This window comes from Pelodiscus sinensis, chromosome 5 (assembly GCF_052426305.1).
Source record: "Pelodiscus sinensis isolate ZL-2025 chromosome 5, ASM5242630v1, whole genome shotgun sequence".
NCBI classification, from domain to species: domain Eukaryota; kingdom Metazoa; phylum Chordata; order Testudines; family Trionychidae; genus Pelodiscus; species Pelodiscus sinensis.
In genome coordinates, this window is record NC_143056.1 from 33,309,970 (window position 1) to 33,333,910 (window position 23,941).

General features: G+C 40.4%; 1 protein-coding gene across 5 annotated transcripts in view; it reads left to right on the forward strand.

The window, feature by feature from the left end:
• FOXN3 (forkhead box N3) overlaps window positions 1-23,941 on the forward strand; it is a 339,469-nt gene that overhangs the window by 227,221 nt on the left and 88,307 nt on the right. For all 5 annotated transcript variants that reach the window (XM_025184274.3, XM_006122337.5, XM_006122336.5 and 2 more), the window contains one exon: window positions 8,050-8,114. In XM_025184274.3, coding sequence (XP_025040059.1) covers window positions 8,050-8,114 — 65 coding nt within the window. The remainder of the gene's footprint in view (window positions 1-8,049; window positions 8,115-23,941) is intronic.

The following is a 23,941-nucleotide window of genomic DNA, read 5'->3' on the forward strand; positions in this document are numbered from 1 at the left end:
TGGTACAAGGTTCATTTGGTGGAGCTACCCCAATGATTCTCCAGGCTTCAGTTCTTCTGTAGACTTAAATTTTCTTTATTGGAAAAGAAAATTGTGTCAGCAATGAGTAAAAACAAAACTGTTAAATCTTCCCCACTGATTTGTATGTGGAAACAATGTAATTCTTTCTGCAAATGTTCTGGAACAATTTGTATAGTGGGGTTGCTGAGAGCCATTGAACCCCTGTAAATCCTATGTATGATGGAAAGCACTTCAAGCTAGGGAGTGCAACAGCAGCAACCCCTGCACCCTTAATTTCAGTACCTGTGTCTTCCTGTGGTTAGTTATTACCCCTGGCATCTGAAGAAATTTAGAAAGCAAATGTTACCCCAATCTTCTGCATTCTTCAGAGTAAGGGCATCTTCGATGACCACCTGCAGGAGGTATCCTGGAGAAAAGCATGCATAGCAAGGGGCTGAAATGTTTGGCTTTTCTCAACCCAACTGTACAAGCCATTTCTGCAAATCTGCAAAAGCATATGATACAGGGCAGTACAGCCGCCGATATTCCCCTTTCCTGCACAAGTTCAGCTGGCAGAGAATCTCCATACCTTTGAATTCCCATAGTACTGTACGTAAATTCAGTAACTCGAGCCTAAGGCAGGCAAACTGAGGAAAATACTAATTATTTTCCAGCATAATGGGGTATGCTACATCCTGACCAAATCTTGATGCTAGAGCGCTTGCCAATTTCCCTCCCATCCTAAATCTCTCCAGTGGGAAAAAAGGTATTAGCTGTTAATCTACACTTAAATGCGTATACGAATAATACCTAAGCCTTATTTTAAAGCTGACTATAATTATGAGGATCACTATCCACTGCTGACTTTAGATCAGGGTCTAAGGTATTACATTGCAGATCAGTGAGGTGTTGTCACCGCCTGTCCTATGATCTTGAGTTCCTCTCAGTGCTTTGTTCCTAGAGCTTCCAGCTAGGGCCACTCACAAACAACCGAACACATGCAGGTCACACCCTGGTGTCTGTGTAGAGTTGCAGCCTGTCAGAAACACACCAGCCACATTCTGGCTTCCACCAGCCTTGGTTACTACCTAAAGTGTGATGCCAACATTCTCCCAGTCTCGAATTTTCCCAAGAAATGTGTTCTGCACTGTCCAGCCCTCTCCTAGACAGTTCAGATATTAAAGGTCTGTTGTCTCTGTAAAGGATCAATATTCAACAGTTTGCTACTTTAAAAGCCACAAGTGGTCCTGTAGCACCTTAGAGACTAACAAAAAATTTGTCATCCGTAAGGTGCTACAGGACCACTCATTTTCTAAGTTTTTTTTTTAAGTTACAGACTAATATGTCTATCACTCTGAGATTTTTAAATGGAGTTACCAAACCGTTCATTTTAAACACAACATTGGATTAGTTTAGATTAAAAATAAAACAATTAACTACAAAGAGGTTTTTAATGACTACACATATCAGATTATTTTCTCTTGTAACAATTTCTGACTTAAAGATAATGTTTTCTAGTAGCTAAAACTTAAAAGTAGCATTCATATTATTCCTGTTTCTTGTTCTTTATATTGGGTGCATATGAAGAGCAGATCTTTAGAGCCTTTACCAATGTAGGTTGTATTTAAGTCTCCTTTCAGATCTTCATTTTGTCTAGTATCTGCTCTGACACTATCTGCCTTTTAGGGACCTTGCCACTTGCTCTGGCTAGCCCTGTGGTGTAGAACTTTTTCCCTTGACATTTCTCTGTTAACTTCCTACTTCAAAAGGATTTTAAAATATATTCTGTGTATTGTGTTCTGTGTATAATACTTGTGTTTGGACCCATAAAACTGGTTTTGTGTGAATTGAAGCAATCGGTTTAATCCAGCCTTTCTGAAAAGGAGACTGATTGGCATTTAGGCATAATTGTGAAATACTGCAGCTTTAAAAGAGGAGTTATGCCTTACTCTTTTGTTTGGCTGTAGGAAATGCACACTCTTTGCTCTAATATAAATTCCAGCAGACAAAAGAGTTTTATTTCCTTATTTAAGTCTCTTGCACTCTGTACACTTTTAAAGATCTTGTAAATCTGTAGGAATACATTTGGTAGAAATAATTCAACTACAGGGTCACACATTTCATTGTATCTGTAGGCCAACCTTATTTTACTCACTAGGATCTCCTGGTTGATGGGCTGGCCAGCTTGTCTGGTTACTAGTTAAAACGTGTTAATTTTGGCACGTTCCTGCAGAATGTTGTAGATTTGGATGGATCAACATTTTCTGACTCAACTTCCCCACCCTACAACATCCTGTTAGAAAATTTCTGAGTAGCTTTGCCCCAAACCCTGTGTATTCTTCTTTCTTTATCTCTCAGAAGTTCCCTAGTTATCTCTCAGTATCCCATTGATATCCCTGGTACTGATCAAATGGAATCTTCAAACGTTACCGTTGTACAGACAGAAAAATGCCATTGTCTTGACTTCACTTAACTATTTATTGAGAGTTTTTGATAGCTTACTGCATGGATGATGATTTTCTTAATCATATAGAGTTCTACTGATAGGAACTTACGTACATTCCATAGTTATGATTGGACAAACTGGATTCAGCGGGATTCATCCTGAACTTTTCTTCTGGATTAGTACATGACACTTGTAGCAGGCCTCAGGCTAAATGATAGTATGGTATTCTTTTTTTTTTTTTTTTTTTTAAGTTCAGTATTTCTAGTAGCCGGAAGAGGATTTTTTGAAGGAGAATCTAAACATCTGGATCTCACTCCTCTTGAAAAATCTTAAGTTGAAGTGGTATAAAAGTAGCATTATTATTACCAGGATATGCTGATCACAAATGCCTTCTTTTTATATAATCTTTGGTACTTTTTTCTTATTTGTGTTCAATGCAGTACGAAATCGAGAAATACATAGTCTCTGCTCAAAGTAGCTTACAAACTATATAGACAACTGAATGCAACAGAAAAATACCGTAGATTAATGGTGTGTTTTTTTTTTTTATTATTGGCGGTGTGTGAATGGGGGTCGGGGGGGCTTTTCCAAATGTTGACTTCGTTCGAGACAAGAAAGAACCAAACACTGAATACTTTAAAACTGAGATTGTTTAACTATCATTTCTCAAATTGAACTAAATTTGAACAGTTAATACCGCCTGAGATTTTGTGTGTAAGAGTTTGGGAATTAGAAGCTAATTTATCCATCAGTTACCAGTTTTAGTTAAATGTGAGCACTGTTCTGCAAACACTGAGGCTTATTATTGGAAATCTTGATCTATTTCACTCCCTGTGGCACACTGCTTACACATTTGAATTTCCAAATTTCTTCCCTTGAGATCTGTACTCAATTTTCTTGGTCTCAGTGGGCTCAGGTGGCTCAGATTGGTTTTTCATGCAAGTCTCTTGACTTTTTCAGCTTCAGGAAAATAAAAGGTAAATCCATCATTGCTTTCTGTTTCCTATATCTTAGACTTTGTCTAGTCAGAAATATAAGTTAATATCTCTTCTTCTTCTCCCTCTTCCCAAGATAATCTAAAACCCTGGTTATGAAAAAAAAAGTCATTAAAACTTCACTTCAGGATTCCACTGAATTTTACATAAGAGCCTTTGTATAAGGCTGAGAATGTGATGTTTAGTCCACTGTCAGGGCAAGTTTGTGCTAAGGATGTTAAAGACCAGTCGACTAATTTACTATCCCATAAGCAAATGCTTATCAGATAATCAGTCGACTAGTCGATGACTCTCCTTACTGCCTCTATCAGATAGGCAGCAAAGTGGGGGAGAAGAGGGAGTACTTCAAAGGGCAGATCCTGGCTCAGCAGTGCTGCGTTTCCCCTTTGAAGCTCTAAGGGGGTGTTCAAAGAGGCGGCATTTCAAAGCAGCAGTGGTGCCTGGAGCCCAAAGTCAGCTGAGGACTCCCCAGCTGATCCTGGGCTCTGTGCGGCATTTCTGCGGAACCCAGGATCAGATGGGCAGTCCCCAGCTGACCCCGGACTCCGCATGGCATTTCAAATTGGCAGTGCAACATGGAGCCCAGGGTCAGCGGGAGACTGAGTCTCCCACTGACCCTGGGCTCCATGAGTGCGCTTCCGCTTTGAAATGCACAAGAGCCCCTTCTGGGGACTCTTGTACATTTCAAAGCTGGGACATGTGCCTGCAGCCGGGAATCAGCAGGACTTCCTGCTGGTCCTAGGCTGCATGTGGTGTTCTCCATTCCTCCTTTGAAATGTACAAGACTGCAGTGGGGGCTCTTGTACATTTCAAAGGAGGAATGCAGAAGTGCCTGTCGAGTTGTCGATGGAAATTCCGTCGACTACTCGACTAGTAAATTTACCGCAATTTAACATCCTTGGTGCATCATATTGCCTAAATTGCAACCTTGACAGTTGCCAACCCCAGAGATGATTCTGGACTCAGTGAAATCCTGTTGATTTTAGGGCCTAATCCTGCAAGATACTATTGTTTACCTCCATGTGAATTCAGTGTGTCCAACACCTTGAAGGATCAGTGCCTTGATTTATAAGCTAAGGTAGAGCAAGAATGTGGTCGTCATTCACCTATGTTTGGACATGTGCTTGCCTATCTATATACTGTTTTGATTAATTATCACCTATTCTATAAAAGAGTTTGTTTCCTAGGATATTGACTTGAATTCTCTTATAGAACATACATCAATATTTTATTTAAATGTGCCACCCAGTAGAACTTTTTTATTTTTGCACAAAAGTCTCTGAAATGTGCAAAAAGTCTTTTGAAATGTAGTTGTTATTAATGACATTTTATCAGAAACTTTTGAATGGTGCAAATGTAACACAAGGCATCTCTTTTCCATGTCATTGAATTTTGTGTTGTAGTAGTCAAACAAAAAGATAAAAAAGTAAGGAACAGAAATAGTATGTTGCTTTCTTTACCTTGTGCATGCAAAGAAGGAGAAGATGGGGGTGGATTGCTAACTGATATAGCAGAAGTTTCTATATCTTAATCTTTCTCCAAAATACTCTTTCCCCCCCCCCACCCTTTTTTTTTTTTTAATCTGTGGTTGGATTTGCATGTAGGAGAGTTCTTTGTATCCTACTAACTTATGCTTCAGTGGTGCTTGTTTTCAAGATGAGGCTTACAGTGTTGTAAATATATAGTTCTGGGTGTTTTTTAAAGTTTCAGACCACTTTTTTGCAGCCCATGTCATGATTTTATAATGAAGATCCTCAAACACTCTTCTCTCTAGAATGTTACAATAGATCTTTTTGTTTTAAAGATATTTTCCCTGTAGAGTTTGTGCTTTAAAATGTTCCCCGTGGCTAAGCGCTATCAACATACCTGAGATTTCTAATTTATAATAAAAACTTATATTGTTTGTTGTACCTTTCATTCTGATGGTTTCCCATGTACCTACAACTAATTACGCATCACTGTATACAGGTGCCTTTTGGGGGGCACCAACCTGCAGAAAATCACATTGCACGTCTATGGGGAGGATTTTTAATGTTCACACAGGATCTTTTTTTTAATTCCTCCATACACAAAGCTGCATAATTCTAGGTTTTTCTATCTCAGAAAGATGAAAGTCAGTCGATCTGCCTGCACTTCTGTTTTTAACTTGAACTCTTTGAGGAATATAGTTTCACAGATTGTTTTGAGATCACAATGCATTAGGACCTGTTTGAGGCTCTTGACCTGTTTAAGGCTTTAACAAACTGAAGTTTAGCAGAGAAAAAACCCTCAAATGTTGTAAGGTAGCTATAGATGTGCCACAAGTTCTGAGACTGCACTTCACACAATTTCTTTTTAAATCCTCCAGCAAAACACAAATCTGTGTGAAATATACTGTAGGAACCAGAATGTACTAAATCTAAATAATAGTGAGACCCGCTGTAGCAGCTTGTCGTATGCTTTGTCTGTCTCCAACACCTCATCATCTCAACTACAACAACCTCCTCATCTCTTGACTTAACAAATGCAATCTTTCCCTGCTCATATGCACTCTGTACACTATAGCAAAGATAATTTCCCTACCTCATTGTTCATCCCTTCACTGCAGGCCCGGGAAAATACTGCCCGGATCCAGCCCGCCAAGCCACCAGATCTGGCCTGTGGAGGCAGCGGAGAGCCCCAGGCAGGCTCTCCAGCTTGCCCTGCAGCCCCACGCTTCAGGCAGAAATGCGGCTGCAGGGCTCCATTTCTGTTTTAAAACTGGAGGGGAGGTGGGAAGTTTTAAGAGCCACCCTGCCCCTACCACATCCTCATTGGCCGGTTTCTGCCAGAAACCAGCCAATAGGAACTGCTTGTTAGAATAGCATGCAGCTAAGAAGAATCACACACTGTCTCCTGGGCTCAGTTATTCATGAAGCACATGGCCAGGCAGGGTGGCTGGGAAACATTTAAGCTCTGCTGGCAGGCAGGCTAGTTTTGGCAGCTGACAAGAGAGTCTCTTGGCCACAGCCAGCTTCTGGCACCCCAGCCTTTTCCAGCGCTAACTCTCTGCCTCCCCACTCAACATACCCAAACACTCTGTCCCTCTTCTTATACCCATACCCCCTCTCAGATCTGGCACCCCAATCTCCTGCCCCAGATCACAATCTCCTTGTACCCTAGGTCACATCCCAAACCCCTGCATTCCAGTCTCCTGCCCTAGGTCACAACCGCCTGCTTCATCCCAACTCCCTCCCAGACTCTAGTCTCCCTCCTGCAACACAGTCCCTTACCCCAAGCTCCCTTCTGCACCCAAACTCCCTCCCAGACTCCATTCTCCCTCCTACACCCCCAGTCCCTTACCCCAAGCTCCCTTCTGCACCCAAACTCCATCCCAGACCCCGCGTCTCCTCCATTAATATCATGGAAGAGTGCGGCCCTCAACCACTTTTCAAAATCTTGCAGTGACCCTCCCCCCCCGTCAAAAATTATTGCCAGCCCTGCTTCACTGTCTCTCCTTTCTCTCTCGTCAAACACTTGTTTTCACTTTCAAGGCTCTTCATTGCTTACCTTTCCCTGGTCTGTCATCTCTTGTAGGCTGTCAAGAGACTGCTGTCTCAATTGTTCAAATGCTGCCAGCCTTCAATGACAACTTGTTTAATTTTCGATCCTGAACCTTTTGTGCTTTCTCTCTTGCTGGCCCTCATGCTTCCCATCAACATCTGCAAAGCAAATTCATTATACATCTCCAAATACCTCCTTAAAATTGTCTTGGTTTAATGTTTAATGTTTATCAAACATGTAACTGTTAGGCCACTATTGCATCAATATCATACTCTTCCTGCTGTCTAGTATTGTGTCACTGTTTCCAAATGCTTCCCCATCTGTCAGAGTCCACTGCTGTCTTTTGTCTTATGTTTAGATTGTAAGCTCCTCAGGGCTTTTTTTTGTTGTTCTGTGTTTGTACAGTGCCTTGTACAGAGGAGTCCTGCTCCATAAATGGAGCCCTGTGCACTACCTCAACACAAATAATAAATAATGACTAATAAAATAAGTTTCTTATAAAATTATGGCTCTTGTCCAGGTTCCTACACTTTGTTCATATAGAATGAAGTTATATTCTTATTCATGTGATGAGTAATGATGACACAGTGAGATGTGACTTGATGCATGGCATTCTCCATGGAAGTAATATTCCTGTAAAAGTACAGAAACAGTACAGTATTTGGCTAAGCCTTTTTTATACAACTTTCTAACTGAGAAAGTGAGTTGTTCACACTAAATGCTTGGCTGTAAAGTATATTGTTTACTGGTAGTAGATACCTTTTTTTTACAAAAATGGATATTTGTTGAATTCTGCATTAAATATTTTTGGAGACATTGATCCCCACCTCCCACACTGCCTTTCTTTCTCTAAATGTAGCGTGTGGGTCAGAGTGACACTGAAAGGCTAGTCTGAGGACTGTTTTCTTGTCAATAGAATGTGACTCTCTTAAATCAGTGTATCAAATAATGATATTGTTGGGTCCTGTTTTGAGGTCAAAACATGACAAAGTTGATACCACGTTAAAAGGAGAAGACAGAATTAAAATAGTAACTTGTAAATTACCAAATGAGATTTTCTTTACACCTATTTCTTATTACCTTTAGCACATCAGGTCCACCCATTTGGCCAGGAAGGACCTTTTTCAAGAGAAATGGAGCCCTTCTACAAGGTAGGTCATAGATATATATGCATTTCCCAAGTAATTATTCTTATTAGCAAATTTTCACAATGAGCATAATTTTCATAATGTTCTTTTTGGGAAAGAAATTCAAACTGACTTTGTGGTTTTATTTCCATTCCACCAGATTCCTTTTATTTCAGATTTCCCTTAAGTCCTGGTTTCATGAAAACAGCAAATTATTACCCAAAAATGATATTGACTGTGAAAATTGCTGCTTTCTCCTTCTCAGATTGATTTGCTTATTGTAAATTATAACAATTTTTTCTTGAGTGAAATTGAGAGTACACAGTACAAAATGTCCAAGGAACAACTGCGTTGATGAAGCAAAATTCTTCCCTGAAAGAGACTTTCCTTTACTTCCTAGCATGCATTCTCTAATTGTGCTGATGCCAAGATGTCTCTTCAGGTGGCCAAGTGTCAACACCACAGTGGGGAAAATTAATTAGACGATGTATATAAAGAAGACCTTCCAAGTTTAAGTGTGTTTATTCTTCTTTATATTTGTATAGGGTTTTGGAATAATTTTTATTTCAATGTGATACACAATATGAACTAAAATAATGTAGTTTTTTGAGTTAATAGGTGTTATGGGGAAGGTTTTTTGGTGAGTTCTATTAAACTTTTTACTCTTCATAAAGAATATTTTTGTCTTTGCTGCTGTGTACATGTAACTTTTCTCATAATTAGAATTTCTTAGACGCTTTAAAAGAAAACTCTATCCCAAAATTATATATTTTTGTTTATGTTGTGGAAATTACTTGCAGAGTTTTCTTAAGCCTTTTCTGTTCTGGGACAAACAAGTTATAATTTTTATATTGATATCAGTCCATGAAGTGTATCAATTTTGGGATCTTATTCCTTAATACTTAAGTTTTATGTATGGACTTTCCATTATAAATGAAGGTACTTCTGTCTTGTAAAATGTCCCATATAACAAGAGGGGATTTCACATTGAAGTGAATGGCTCACATGAGGCCATACCCATACTTATATATACAAACATAGTCACAAAATAGAAGGAAGTAGAATATGGCTGCTCTCCTCTCCATCGGGTTGTCATACTGCTGCAGTTCAATGGAGAATATTTTTCAGGTAGTTTTCTGCATATTTCTAAAGCCTTGCATCTTCATTTTTCTGTGGGGGTTTGTGTTTTTTTGTAAATGTGGACTGCAAGGGTGCGAATACACCCTCCCCTCCATGGTCTCCCGAGTAAGCATGCTCCGTAGTGGAGACTAAGAAGGGTGGGCGGGGAGAAGGATATGATAGAGGTCTTTATAATCATGACCGGTATGGAGAAAGTGAATACGGAAAAGTTAATTTACCTGTTTCCATAGTATAAGAACTAGGGGTCACCAAATGAAATTAATAGGTAACAGGTTTAAAACAAACAAAAGGAAGTTTTTCTTCATTCAGTGCACAGTCAACCTGTGGAACTCCTTGCCAGAGGAGGTTGTGAAGACCAGGACTTCAATAGGTTTCAGAAAAGAACTTGATAAAATTCATGGAGGTTAGGTCCATCAGTACTTATTAGCCAGGAGGTAGGAATGGTGTCCCTGAGTCTGTGTCTGTTTGTTAGAAGCTGGGAATGGGTGACAGTGGATGGATCACTTGATGATTCCCTATTCTGTTCACTCTTTCTGGAGCATCTAGCATTGGCCATTGTCCTCAGACAGGATACTGGGCTAGATGGACTTTTGGTCTGACCCAGTATGGCCGTTCTTATGGTCTAAAGAGAGTGGGGAGTAGGATGAAATTAAATGGTATCAAGTGAAAAATCATACATTTATGTTCTAATAAGAATTTGTTACAAATTGGGGCCTCATCAGTTGAAGGTGATAGCAGAGAAGAGAAAGCTGGAAGTGTGGGTTGATTACAGGATGGCTATGAGCCACCAGTGTGATGCGACTGCGTGAAAGACAAATGGGATCCTAGGATGTGTCAGGTGAGGCATTTCTAAAGCCATACAGAATTACTATACTCTATACTATACTGTATTCTACAGAATTACTATACTATATAAAATTACTACACAAGGCACTGATAAGACCACGCATTAAATACTGTGTACCATTGTAGCCACCCACGTTAAAGAAAGGTGAATTTAAACAGAAATAGGTGCAGAGAAGAGTTTCTAGGATGATCGGGGAATGGAGGATTTATCTTATAAGAGGTACTGGAAAAGTCTGGCTTGTTTAGTCATCAAAAAAGAAGTTTGAGAGGGGCTATTGCTATTCTCTATAAATAAGGTAGAGAGGTAAATACCAAGGAGGGTGAAAAGCTATGTATGCTAAAGACCAATGTGTTCACAAGAACAAATGGATATGAACTGGCCATGAACAAATTTTGGCTGGAAATCAGAAAGTTTCTCACCATCAAAGGGGTGAGATTCATGCAATAAGAGTGGTAAGGACAAAGAATTTACTTTCAAGAGAGATGGACAAATTTCGAGTGCAGTTGTATGAGTGTGTTGCTTATGATGGGAGCAAGCAAGGCTTACCAGTCCTGGGTCTCACTTTGTCCTAGCTCCCTAAAAGCTCATGCTTCAGGTTTTCAGATAGCTACTTGCAGGGGTCAGGAAGGGAATATTCTGTGGGATGGTGTTTTTAAAAATCTTCATCCAAGCCTCCGGAATAGCCATGGCTGGAAATGGGATTTGGGATAGGAGGGCCAGGACTCTGAGTTCTTGCTCACATGCCCACCCCATGTTAGTGAAAGTGAAACTTCCCCCTGACCAGTTTGGCAGTGGCTTTAGAGGCTTTCCTCTGCAGTGAATGGGTACAGGTCACTTACTGGGCTTTCTCATTACTTTCCCTCAATGAGTCTTTCTCATTACTTTCCCTGCCATTGTGAGTGTTTCAGGCACTACTGGGGATACTCAGTCTCTTCTATGATTTTCCTGTGCCACATAATAGATTAGCCTCCTGCAAACGTCGTACTTCGGTCTAACTTCAGCTTTAGGTTTAGGGTGATGGTGTTCTGTGATGCAGGAGGTTAGATGAGATTAGTGGCTTAAAAACATATTTGATCAAGGCCCCTCCCCCTCCTTGTGTCTGTAGTCATTTATGCCCCTCATACTGCTACCAAACAGCCCCAGCTTTTGGATGGCCAGAGCATGGCAGAGGGAGGCTTGGGCAGCGCGATGCTCCAGCTTTCCGTAGGTCAGCTGGAACTGCACCTTTCACACCTCCCCTGTATATTGGCCTGTGGTGTTACAGTGTGCTCTGTGGTATTTAATTAGAAGCTTCAGGCTGTTCGTTATGACTAGGATACAGTACGTTCCACAGAATTGGATCCTTTAATGTTTTGTAAGGACAAGATGGATTTGATGTCTTCAGTCACAAAACCATAGTGGAAAAAATAGAGGGGAAAGTCTAATGTGTTAGGAAATTTTCTGTTTTACTCTTTCAGGGTTTATCTATGATCAGGTAAGCTGTTTAGATGTGTCTCTAATAACATTTTTTCTATGGTACTTTAGAATATCAGAGATACTGTCAAATAGGTGTGGCACTAATGTTAACCTCCCTTTTCTTGTATTACATTCCCCCCACTTCAGCAGATATATTCTAGCCCTTTATCATTGCAAAAGCAGGCAGCTGCCTATTGAGTAACTGATTGGCTAGCAAAACTTTCAGTTGGACTGGTATTCAGCATGGCCACATCAAATGGAACAAGCTAGCCAATGTTCTGTCCCATTACACCAGGTCAGGATGGAGGGATAAAGTGTCTAAGAAGTTTCCGTTAATACTTTATGCTCCAGTTTGAAGTATTGTGGACTTAGTCAAAAATTCCTTCAAGTCTCTGTCTTTATTTTTAAAAATGGTGCTTATATCTGTGGATCTCAGCAAGTAGCAAGTAAATATTGCTGCTGCTGCTACTGCTGCCACAGGTGGTCATTCCAGTCTTATTTTGATGTAAATGGGGTAAGAAGAGAGGATTTCAGATGAGAAAAGAAATGGTACAGTGAAACCTTGTCCCCAGATAACATTTTAAAGCCTTTACTCAATCAATCTCTATCTATTTCCTTGGAAACAGGAGAACCAGGCAGTCACATGTGAAATTAAGTCAACCACTAGTTTCTAACTAGGTTTCTTTTCCAAGGAAGGAAACTTTTTTGATTGGGAAAAGTAAGATGACAGCAAAGGTTTTAAAAATACCTCTCTTGATAAATATCTAGTTAAATACAGAAAGAATATTCATTCAGTATTACAGAGAGTAGTTTAAAACCACTGCTCCAAAACTTAGTAAGCAAAACTTGTAGGCACTGTACATACTCCACTTGGTTTGCACTATTAAAGAAAAGGTACTTGGTTTGGGGGGCTAAAGAGAATAGAGGCTGACATCTCTCCATGTTTTATTTCAATTATTTGGCAAAGCAATTTTAAATCTTACAAAGAATCTTAAGGGAAAATAGTGATTGGGAAGCCTGTTGTCTGCAGACATCAGAATAAGGAAAGAAGAAGAAATAAGTTGAAATGGAGTGTGGCTGACCTATAATTGTAATGTTTTTGGTGTAAAAAGAAAAGAGAAATAATCGTGTTTTGGCTTTTCTTAACTGCACCATATCCAATAGCCTTTGTTCATCTCTCAAAATTGATATGAGGAGTCCCTTCTGCACTTAACTTCCCTGGGCATAAAACTTCTGCATCAGATTATTTTGATTTGATCCCTGACTTAACGCTACAACATGGCACAAAACAAAATGAAAGAGTGAACTTCATTTTTTTTTGTTGCACAAGGTTCCATCCAGCCACTTCTTTAAAATACTCCCCCTCTCCCCCCCCCCCCGCCCCGCCACACACACACTGTATTGGATACTGTAATCATTATTATGGCTAACATTCAGTCAAGGTTATTTTTAGGAAAAGCCATGGACTCATCATGGGCAATAAACAAAAATTCTAGTCTGTGATCTGTGTATGACTCTTAGTAAAAATAGCCTTGACTAAATCTTAGCTGCCCTCCAATGCACTGCACTGGGGGCTCCATGGGGCCAGCCCCCTGAGCCACTGCAGTGGAAGGTCCCAGGGCCAGCTACCCCAGCTGCTGAGCAGCAGCTGGTGTGTGTCCCTAGGCCTGCCCAAGCTGCTTGCTGGGGAGGGCTGTGTGGTAGCAGTCAGTGTGATTTCCCACAGGGCTGCTTGGTTGGGGTCAGCCAGCCACCCTAGCCATTGCAGCAGTGAAATTTCATGGAGGTCACGGAAAATGGGATGAGTGACTTCTGTGACAAACTTGTAGCCTTAGTAATGATGCCCATGTGCTCTCCCCTCCCCATGTGAACTCCCATGCAGATTCTGAAACTGCTTTCATAGTATACAGGATCTTTGGCCTCATCAGTTTCTAAATTTACCGCAGAAACTTCCCTAATGAAGCCCACTTAGGCTATATTGTAGGATTCCTCGAACTTGTACATTGTTTGCTCTCTTAGCTCAGCTTTCTTGTTCCTGTGCTTCACTGCACAAGCATATTTTGTTCCAAATCATCAACTTTTTAAACCTTCTGAATTTTTTCTTTATCCAGCTGTTTTTAATCCATCTTTATTAAAATAACATTCCGCTTTAGAGAAATCAGTGGATTGCTTCCAATTATCCATTTTATGTGGACAAATTCCTGTTCTTGTCTGGAACATTTATGCCAGGTAAGAATGGTGAGGTCACCTGTAGGAAGGGTCAGAGGCCAATGTATTGTGTTGAAATAAAGATCTATGTTTCTGCCATGTACTTGGATATAGCCTGGGAATGCCCGATTTTCAGGAGCACAAGTGTAAGGGAGCTCAAGTTACTTGCCAATCCTTGGCTTACAGTTTTGCCACTGAACTGTCTTAACACTCATCTCTTGCCCTTTCTGTCCACCACAGCCAGTGCTGAAATCTTGGCTCCAAATTCTTTAAAAAATTAAAATAAGGCTATAACTAGCACTGATGTGGGAATACACATCTGCAGACTCTGGCTTTTGCCTAGCTATCTGTAAGATGTACAAATACAGAAAGAATTTAAAAATTGATTGTAGACAAAAATCTCAACTTTTAAGTTCCCTTTCATTTTGAAATACTAACGTTCAAACTTTTTAAAATGACCCACTGTTTAATTGTTCTCACTTATAAAGCAAAGAAGCCACCAGATTTTTAAAAGGTTGTATATTTTTGAGAATGTTTTATAAACATGACCACCTCTCATGTCTTCCTCTTGGATATGTGCTATTTCAGTGCTGAAGAAAAGCACCCAGCTGATTACCAGGTATAACCGCATTCTTTATTAAATCATCTATTTTCTGATGTCCGTACTAGGACAATAGTGGGGGAATGGTCCCACTATTGTGGGGAACTTTCCTGGCTTCTATACTACGCCGGTGAAATGGACAAGCAAAAGGATCTGAGTCCCTGCTGCGACTTCTTTTACCCAAAGGCCTCCCTGATCCTCAGGGCTCCCCTTCCACTCTCCTGAATAGCAGAGTCCTTGAAAGCCCAACAAGGCTGGGCCTAGGTTTTCTGGGGCTTAATCCTCGACCTTGTAGTCACTTGGGGCAGGGGCTAGGGTGTCCCCACTCCGGGGTGTTCTCTTCACACTGGATGCTTCCTTGACCCAGTGATCATTTCATACAGTTCAAAGTGAATACAATTTATTAAACAGCAACTGATTAAAAAGAAACGAATAAGGAAAAAATGAAAGAGGTTAAATAAGAACACACAGTCCTGCTCTGTAGCACAGGGACATCACAAAGAGCAGTTTGCAGAGTATAAGGACAGTTCACAGTCTGTTCCTTGTAAGTCCCAGGGCTCTTTCTCAGGCCATGGCAGGGCTACAGGTTGGACACACTTGCTCTGGCAGTGACCACACAACTTCAGGCTCTAGGTGGCAGGACCCCTCTCACAGTTGGCGTTCCAATGCCTCTCCAAGTCTGGCCTACAGGGCCTCTTGGCTGGTGGTGTCTCCCTGCCCAGAGCCTCTACCCCCATTTTGCTGGTCCCAGCTGCTCACCATACCCATCCGCAGACTATGCTGCTTTGCCAGCCTCTAGCTCCTTGTGTTACTTTTCTGATACCTTTTGCTCTCAGGTCACTGCAGGTCTGCTTCTCACCACAGGGTCTGCGCTCCTTGGGCAGTGTGTGTCTGGCTCTGTCACTGCAGGACTGCCCTTCAGCACAGCTTGCACTCCTTGGGCTGTGTGTGTCTGGCTCTGACACTGCAGGTCTGTCTCTCAACACAGCTTGCTCTTCTTGCTGCTCTTCTTAGTTCTCTCTCCTTTTCCCAGAGAGACCCAGAAAATCCCAGCTCACACGGAGGATGGGACCTGGCCTCCTAATTTCCTCATTGACCTGTCCATCCTGTCAATCAGGCTGAGCTGGAGTGTTGGCTTCTTTCCATTGTCCCTGGGGTCTGTCAGTCTCAGGGCCCTGATTTCTCATGAACCCTTCCTCTTTTGGTACTGGGAGCTGGCCAACCAAAAACTCCCTCTAAGTTTAGTAAGGGGGCTAACAGTCCCCCTTATGCTAGGAAGAATCTCTCTCCCCACCTATCCCCCCAGTTCTGCTCAGCATAATGACATTTGAAAGCCGGTTATCTGTAGTTATACAATGAAGTCTTGGTGTGTTTTGGATTCAAGTGAATCTGCTCTGGTGACCTTGAAAATGTAGTAGGGATTTTAACGACTAGTGACTCGACTAGTCACTTCCCCCCGACCTGAGAGGCAGCAAGGGGTTGGGAGCAGGAGAGGGTGCTGGAGGGAGCCAGCTTAACAACTGGTTCCCCCCAGCATCGGTCTCCATAGGAGGTGAGGGCAGGGCCCTCTTATATAGGAAGATACAGCCAAAAGAGAACCTACTGTAGAAGGTTATACAACTGAAGTTACAGCTATTTGGGCATATCTGCTGAATGAACGACGAGTGAAAAGTTAAGACCGAGGTATTTGGATAGTCCGAATAGGAGAGGCAGACCCCACAGAGAATGGGTAGCTGATATAGTAGATTGGTGCAGAGCTAGTCTACAGAAACTAAGCCACTTCGCACTGGCCAGGGAAAGATGGAAGGAAATAGTGAGGGAGGCATCGGACACCAATGGGTGTTGAGCCCGTGGTGGTGGTTGATGATAATGATGATGATGAATGTTGATTTTCTGTTTTAAATATATTTTTTTTCACTTGAAGGTCAATCTAGGCTTGCTGCTATCAAATTCATGTTTGGAGGTTGATTTGTTCCTTGTCATCAAGTAGTTTGGCTCACAATCTAGAGGTGTATACCTCTGAGATCCCAGTTCAGTTCTATGCATTTTTCCAACAACAGAGCTAAGTAATTTGCCATTTCACCAAGTTTTCTCTTTTTTTTATACCTTTTGCCTGTCCTTTTTAGATTGTCTACACTTGCACTTGACGGACAAAACTTCTAATTCACAGGTGCTTAAACCGTGCCCTCCTCCAGCCCCCATGAATGTCAAAGATTTTCCATGGCAAATGGAAGTGCAAATGCTGCTTTATCAGCTAGAGCGCTCTGCTGCTGAAAAAGCAAAACCCCCTCAATGGGGATGGAAATATTTTGTTGACAAAAGAGCTGACAAACAAGGTTCACACATGCTGACTTAGCAACAGGACTGTGTCGACACAGCTTTGTCGTGAAGCCATTTATGCTTTGTTCTGTTTTTAAATGTATATCTGTTGTTCTTGACTTGCTCTTTCTGTCTACCAACCTGAAGTAATCAGTAGAATTGTTACACTCCTTGTTACAATAAACTTTTTAGACAATCACATTATTATTTAGATTGGGATTTTTTACTTAGTTGATTGTAAAGGGTCACTGACAATCTCTTCAGGTGTTTTCTTCAAGGAAGATAAATCACATGCAGTGTTTGGAGCATGAATATTTGAATAGCTTATTCTTTATTATTAGCCTTATGCAGGTTTGCAAAAGTGTCATTGAAGGCATAAAATGTCGTCAGTGGAGTTTTAAAAGTGTCATTATGGGCATAATAATATGAACTGCACCAGCCTCTTTTATGAGAGGAAATGGTAAGAATCCTGCTCGACTGTCAGAAACTAGGGGTTGTTTTTGGGACTGGAAGTTGGGGTGGGGCAGAGGTGAGAGAGAGAGTGAAATTTTCCTTCCCATTATTAGCAAATTTGCTATTGACATCAGAGTGAAACATGATACCCCACAATGACTTTTTTAGAATCTTACTATTTTAGAGTGGTGATCCACTTTAACTTGGTTTTACAGTATGCCTATAGAGTATTCCTGTCCCCTTCTTCCTGGTCAGATCTAGAGCAAAATACATTGCTGTATTTGTCATTTAAATGCATACAGCGTGGCTAAGTAAACATTGCTGTTAGAACCTTATATAGACTTAGGTAATTACATACCCTTTTACTGGAATATCAAAGCACCTTAATTTTTAAAATTGTATTTTTATAAGTTATAAAATATTTTTTTTTAAAAAGACAAACAGGCTGACAAGCTGATGTTAATATAGCATGACTGCTGCACAGTTTTATTTTCTGATCTTTTAAAAGTAACATTGAATTTCTGCACTGCTTTGTTACTGTGTTAACTTGATTTGCCTACATTATAGATGTATGATGGTATCGTTTTTATAAGTCTTAGGACAAATTAATTTGGATATTTCGTAACAGTGCTTCATACTGTGTCTTGCAGGTTTCAAATGGAAAAAACTTGAAAGTATACACTTGTAAATGAGTCAAGGTGAAGTTTACTGTCTTAGTTTACTTTCCTTGGCAACTGCAGGGTGCGGTTGAGTAATTCAGGGCAGGTTATGCTACAGTACAAATGTTAGGTAGGGTGTGTTTCTGTCCTTTTCCTGCACTGTGATCTGCTATATGAATTGTAATTGCAAAAAATATTTTGTTTGAAATAGATGGTGAAAAAAAGTTGCTTTTCTTGTTAGTCCAGGCAAGTCCTAGTGTGACCACCAGCATGTAAATCTTATGACTTTTAACAACAGACTTTGTATTTGTGAATAATCTAAGCACTATACCCAGATGTACAGACACGCTTTTCGTAATCTGCATATAATGCACATTTTTAACAGCTTTATTTAAAGTATGTGGGGAAAAGCAAGCACAGTTTCCTATAACCAGGAAGAGGTGAAAGGTTGAGTAGTATGGTTCCCAACTAAATAACTTTTTAATGCTAGGATCACTATCGTACTCGAAATACTTTGCATGATGATCTCATCTTGGTTTTGTTTCAGTAGGTTGCGAGTAGAACACTGGGTTTAATTCCATGTCAGTCTGTAATAATAGATATAAAACCAGGTAGGAAGCAGCCTTTGTAGTTGGTTCTTTCTCCTCAGCCCCAATAATTAAGGTAAATTGTTGTGGCTCACAGAAAATGGTAGTAAGTGTTCGTGAATACCCCTAAAGTACAATATGTGTAGAGTACATTTAATACCCTTAAATACACTTGGAAAATTATCATGAGGTACTTTCTATTGAAATGTTTAAGTACTTGTGCAGGTGACTTGATTATGGATATAGGCACTCCTTGAGTTAGAACATCCGCACACAAACAAAAGCTCACTTGCAGCCTCAGGCAGGGACATCCTTAGATTTATGGGGCCCAGCGTAGTACCATTAAACTGATACTCCTATGCCCCATGGCAGCCCCGGGGAGGAAGGAATAATGATTTTTTTCACAGATTTGATGTTCTGCTAATAGGTCTGGCAGGCTTTTTCACTTTTAAGTTAACTAGATCCTCCTCTGGGGACACATAGCCACAGAACAGGGATAGGAAGATGTGCGTGGGACATCAAGACCAAGTGGTGCCCCAGCTTTTTGGATGCCCTATGCAGCTTTGTAATTTGTGTATACGTAATGATTGTCCTGGCCTCAGGAGAGCAGGCAAGAATCATAGGTGGTGGCGAACAGTGCAAGTGCTGGTTGGAGGACTGCAGAGGAGTTGGGGCAGTGGCACAGCCAGCAGCTGGAGAGAAGCAGCACTTTGAAGGGGAAACTGCTGTTTCTCTTCAGCTGCTGGCTGCACGACCACCCCCCTGCTGCTCTGGAGTCCTCTGTCCCACACTCACTACCTCTTGGTGAGCAGGGGCTCAGTACAGCCCACAGAGGCAGGCGGGGGAGAGGGGCAGTGATGAGGGGAAGGGAGTGACCAGGGGGATGAGGCTAATGAGATCTTGTGAATGTGGTTTTCTTGTTGCTTAAGGTGAATTTTTATTATGAACCCTGTTTAGTCTACAGTTTAGTGATTTTTATTTATAAGTAAGCTTTCCTGTAATCAGTCACGTTGTTCTTTGGATTCCTTAAATGGATTGAGGTAATCAAAATTCAGGGGGAATTGTGTCTCTGCATATGCTCCTTTACATTGCTGGAGTGGTGTAAAGGAGCATTATTGTAAATAACGGTGTGGCCTTACAGACGATGATATAGGTTTAGTTATTAGAACTGGTCTCAATTTTTTGATTGAAAAAAATTCCTGTCAAAATGTGCTCTATGAGCTGTTTGCTGCACACCTTTTTGCAGCAAGTCAGTAGCCAACATACATTAAGAGTGTGAGTCCTCAGTTCTCATTCGCTCTTCAGTTGTGTATGATATAACAGTGAGCCTACGGCTGCATATATTTGCTGACTAATAACTAGAAATAAAGGATTAAAACCTGATACATTACTGTTAGAGAAGATTTGGGTATTTCCTACGATGCTGCCCACTCCCATTCTCCATCTATTGTATTTACGATTTAAATAAATTACCAACATATTTTGACAAAATATTACAATTTTTTTAAATTCTGAAAAATTCGGATGCCAAATTCCCCCAGGAGTAGTAAATGAAGACATGCTCAAAACTCTTCTGTCCAGGACTGAAGGTGATGATGCCTCTGCAATTTCTACCTCTAGCTCATCTTTACCTTTGGCTCATTCCACATTCCCGTGGACTTACGCGTATGTAACAATAAAATATTCCAATTACATGTGATAGACTTCCAAAGGCTGGATACTGTTTCAAACAGAAGTTGAAAACTAGCAGTTAACTCTGTGAAATAACATAAGAAAATCGTAGAAAACATGGGGATCTTCATATTGCAATTGTGAAATGATGTATTTTTTTGCAATAAATCAGAAGATTGAAGATTTAAAGCACATGCACCATGCCAAAAATCTAACATTGGTTGGTATCCCTGAAAGTGTGAAAGTGAGTGATATTACACAGATGGAACCTTGACTGTCACAATTTCTGAACTACTGAGAATACAAGCAAAGTAGGCTAAATGTGTTATTTGCATGGTGATTACTAAAATGAGTACTTCTACAACATCAGTGCCTTGAACAGTCTTGGTGACATGCAAATTACTATCAATTAAGAGAAAAGAGGTTTCAAATTTCCAAGGAAACACCACCTTGTGGGCACCAGAACTTCAAGTCTGGAATATTTCTTGATTCCGTGCCAGCCTTTTTCAGAGTGAAGCTATTTTAACTAAATTAAAAAATAAGGCGTGGGCTCATTGAAGTAACATCTTGCTGTAACTCATTAATTTATGGTTCACTGGTGATGCATAGGAATATTTTCACATCATCAGATGAGACTGAAGTTTTGTTATTTGTAAATAAATTAAAGCTATGGAAAAACACAAATTTCAGCAATGGTGTCCAGATCCCAAAGATATTAGTGTTTACTGTTTTGAAATTGACATATGTTTGGTGTTGGAATTGTGTTAGTCTTCAGACTTACTTAAAAATTCTCTTTAATAGTAGGATCAGGGCCTTTCTGCTAGTTGTTTAAAATTGGAAAAAGCTTAGTTTTGTATCACTCCCGCCTCTGCATAAAACATTCCTTTAGCAACCAACAAAAACTGGTTATTTAGTAACAGTGACACTTCAATAAAAGACAGCAGAATTTAATTTATGTTTGGTGCTAACTTAGGATGAGGGTGAGCTGGTTACGTGTTTCACTGTGGTGTTTTAATGAAACATCCCTTGAGCCAGGAGAATTGGGGCATTTTCAGATATTGGATTATAAATTAATCCTTTTGAGATTCTTCAAATGTGCTCTTGTTAAGACTAGACAAATAATTTGGGGGAGACATAAATGTTCTTTATTACTTTAAAAACACTTATGAACCTATCACTTCTCCTCTCTAGTAATTTATAAAGGTTTTAAAGCTGTATTGAGGGTTTACTTTAAGAAGGAAAGAATGAAGGAGGTAGGCGCTGCCTTTGTTGAGGGAACTACAGTATGTTCAAAAAGCAATACAGGGACTCCTTCAGGGTAAGTAATCCTTCTTTATGCTTCCCCTTAGCTCTATCCATCTGCTCCAAGGAGTACACCTGCCAAAGTAGTTAGAACACTAGAGTGAGCATGTTGTATGTGATATTAGTTGTTTTATTTTGTTCATTGGGGGGGAAAAAAAGAAACAAGAAATGGGGTGGGGTCGAGGGAGGGAAGCTTTTCATAAAAGGCACCTCTGGAGACAATAGGATAATGTAAAATCGCTTTCAAACACTTTTTGCTTTAAGCCATATTGTAAACTCAGAAAGTCATTAAGAATTGACATAAGAATTAATCCTTTAATATGTTTGATATTGACCAAGAACTAGAAGGTGTCAGTTTCTTTGCTATTCAGTACTTTCAGTGCACAAAGCAATGCTCTGCCCCACTGCCCTCCAAATATATAAGCATGTGCCATTATGTTATCTCAACTGCATTTTTAGAAAATGTCTGTCTTAGTTTTCGTTATTACCATTTGTAAGTCAGGACTCTACAGTGGTTGCTTTTGCCCAAAATTGTTGTATGTTCATGTTTTTTCTCCGTACTGGTACATATTCATAGCTGCAAATTAGCCAACCCTCATAAACCCATCTAGATTGTCAAAGTGACAAAATGAAATTAAAATAATTGAGACTATTCAGGTCTTTGGAGAAAGTTTAGCCTTGTTTTCATAAATACAAGTACAGAAATTGAATTGGGACATTTAAGGCATTATTTCAGCTTCACATTTCTACAGTATATTCCTGCATCACATCTTGTAAAACTTGGTTGTTTATAGTTTAGTGAGTAGTCATATTCGTGTTGATTATCTAAATACTGGACCTTTCCCTTAGAGTGAAATAGGGCAGTGGTTTTCAAACTTGCAACCCTAGGATCTCAATTTTGATGTAAATGTTTTTGTGGATTTCTAAAGTACTCCTAATCAGCCCAGGCCCCACCTCCACCCCCATCTCTTATGCCTCCGCTACACCCTTGTCCCTCCTCTTCCCCACCTCTTTCTGTTCTTCTCCCTTGGAATGCACCACATCCCTGTTCTTCCCCATTCCTCCCAGTGCCTCCTGCATACTGCAGAACAGCTGTTCCTCACCATTCAGGAAGCACTAGGAGGGAGCAGGAGTTTTTGATCAGTGGCCTCAGGTATGATTACTCCCCTGAGTGTTCCCCTGCCCCGCTCTTCCTCCCCCCCCCCCCTTTCCTTGGGCCCTAGTTTGAGAAGCACTGAAATATGACATAATGAATTTTAAAACCTGTCTTGAGTTCCAGCTGCCAGTTTCTATTCCTTAACAAGTCCAGATACCACACCCAAGCATGAGGATTGAGATTCCTTTGGATATACACCCTTACCATGTTTCACTTTTCTGTTTGGTAGCAAACACTGTTTATCTTTCTGTATCTTTACCATTTCTTATTTCTTTGCACTTTTCCTCTTACGAGTTCATGTTTCCCCTTCTTCAGTTCTTCCCATTTCTTTGTTTGTTCTTCCCATCCATCTGTGCTAAATCAGTTGGACACTTGCTCTAATAATTTCACCTGTGATCATTACAGATGGCAGCTAGTACTTAAAGAAAAAGTTCAGTGTTTTACAGTTTTTAGACAGTGTATTTTTATATGGAAAGAAGAATCAAATCTACTACAGCTGATTATTGTACCCAATGCCCAAGAACAGATTAATTTTACACTAACAGCGTTGTCAATCTGTGGTTTGATTTCTGTGTTCTCGCATTTAATCATGAATGTTGTTATTAAACTCTTCTGTTGCAAAACAAGGATGGATTTAGATGTAATCTGTGTGAGTGAGATATTAGATTTTATTTATTGGCATGGGCAGTGAGTCTTGTATGAGGTCTGGGTCAATTTGCTGTTAGAACTACCTCTTGTAGTAGTAGGGGGCTGTGTGTGTGTGTGTGTGTGTGTGTGTGTGTGTGTGTGTGTGTGTGTGTGTGTGTGTGTGTGTGTGTAAAAATATAAATTCAGACTTTTAAAAACATTTTAGAGTGGGAGTTAGTTGTGTCGAGAGCAGTGGTCCCCAACCTTTTGGGGCTGCCGTGTGCCCGCGCTTATGCCGTGCGCCCGGGGCACAAGAATGGCTTGGGCTGGCTCTGGTCATTCGGCAGGTGCACATAAATGCCCCGGCGGGCGCCAGGGTGCCCGTGGGTACCACGTTGGGGGCCACTGGTCTAGAGGAATGAGGTAGCACTTGTTAGAGAAGCATAATTGAAAAAAAACTGTGGGTAACTGAAAAGTTCTTATCCTTTTTTCACTGGGATGTAGTCAAGCTCAACACTCCCACTTCAAAATATAGTTTTATATTACTGTAGTTATACTGAATTGTCTCTCAGGTGATTTTTTTTTTTTTTTTGGTAGTTCAGTTCCTTTTTAAAAATTGGCTTTTAGGTTTTGCTTGTGCAAATGTACCTTTTGCTCTTTTGGTCTGAATAAATTCTATGCCTGAACAAACAAAGCCTGAAATGTTCAAACAGGCATCTGAATAAGGATTTGACACATTAATCAGAATATGGAATTTACATGAATATGGAATTACATTAATACTCAACAATTTGGACACTATTAATAAATGCATGCAAACCAGTCA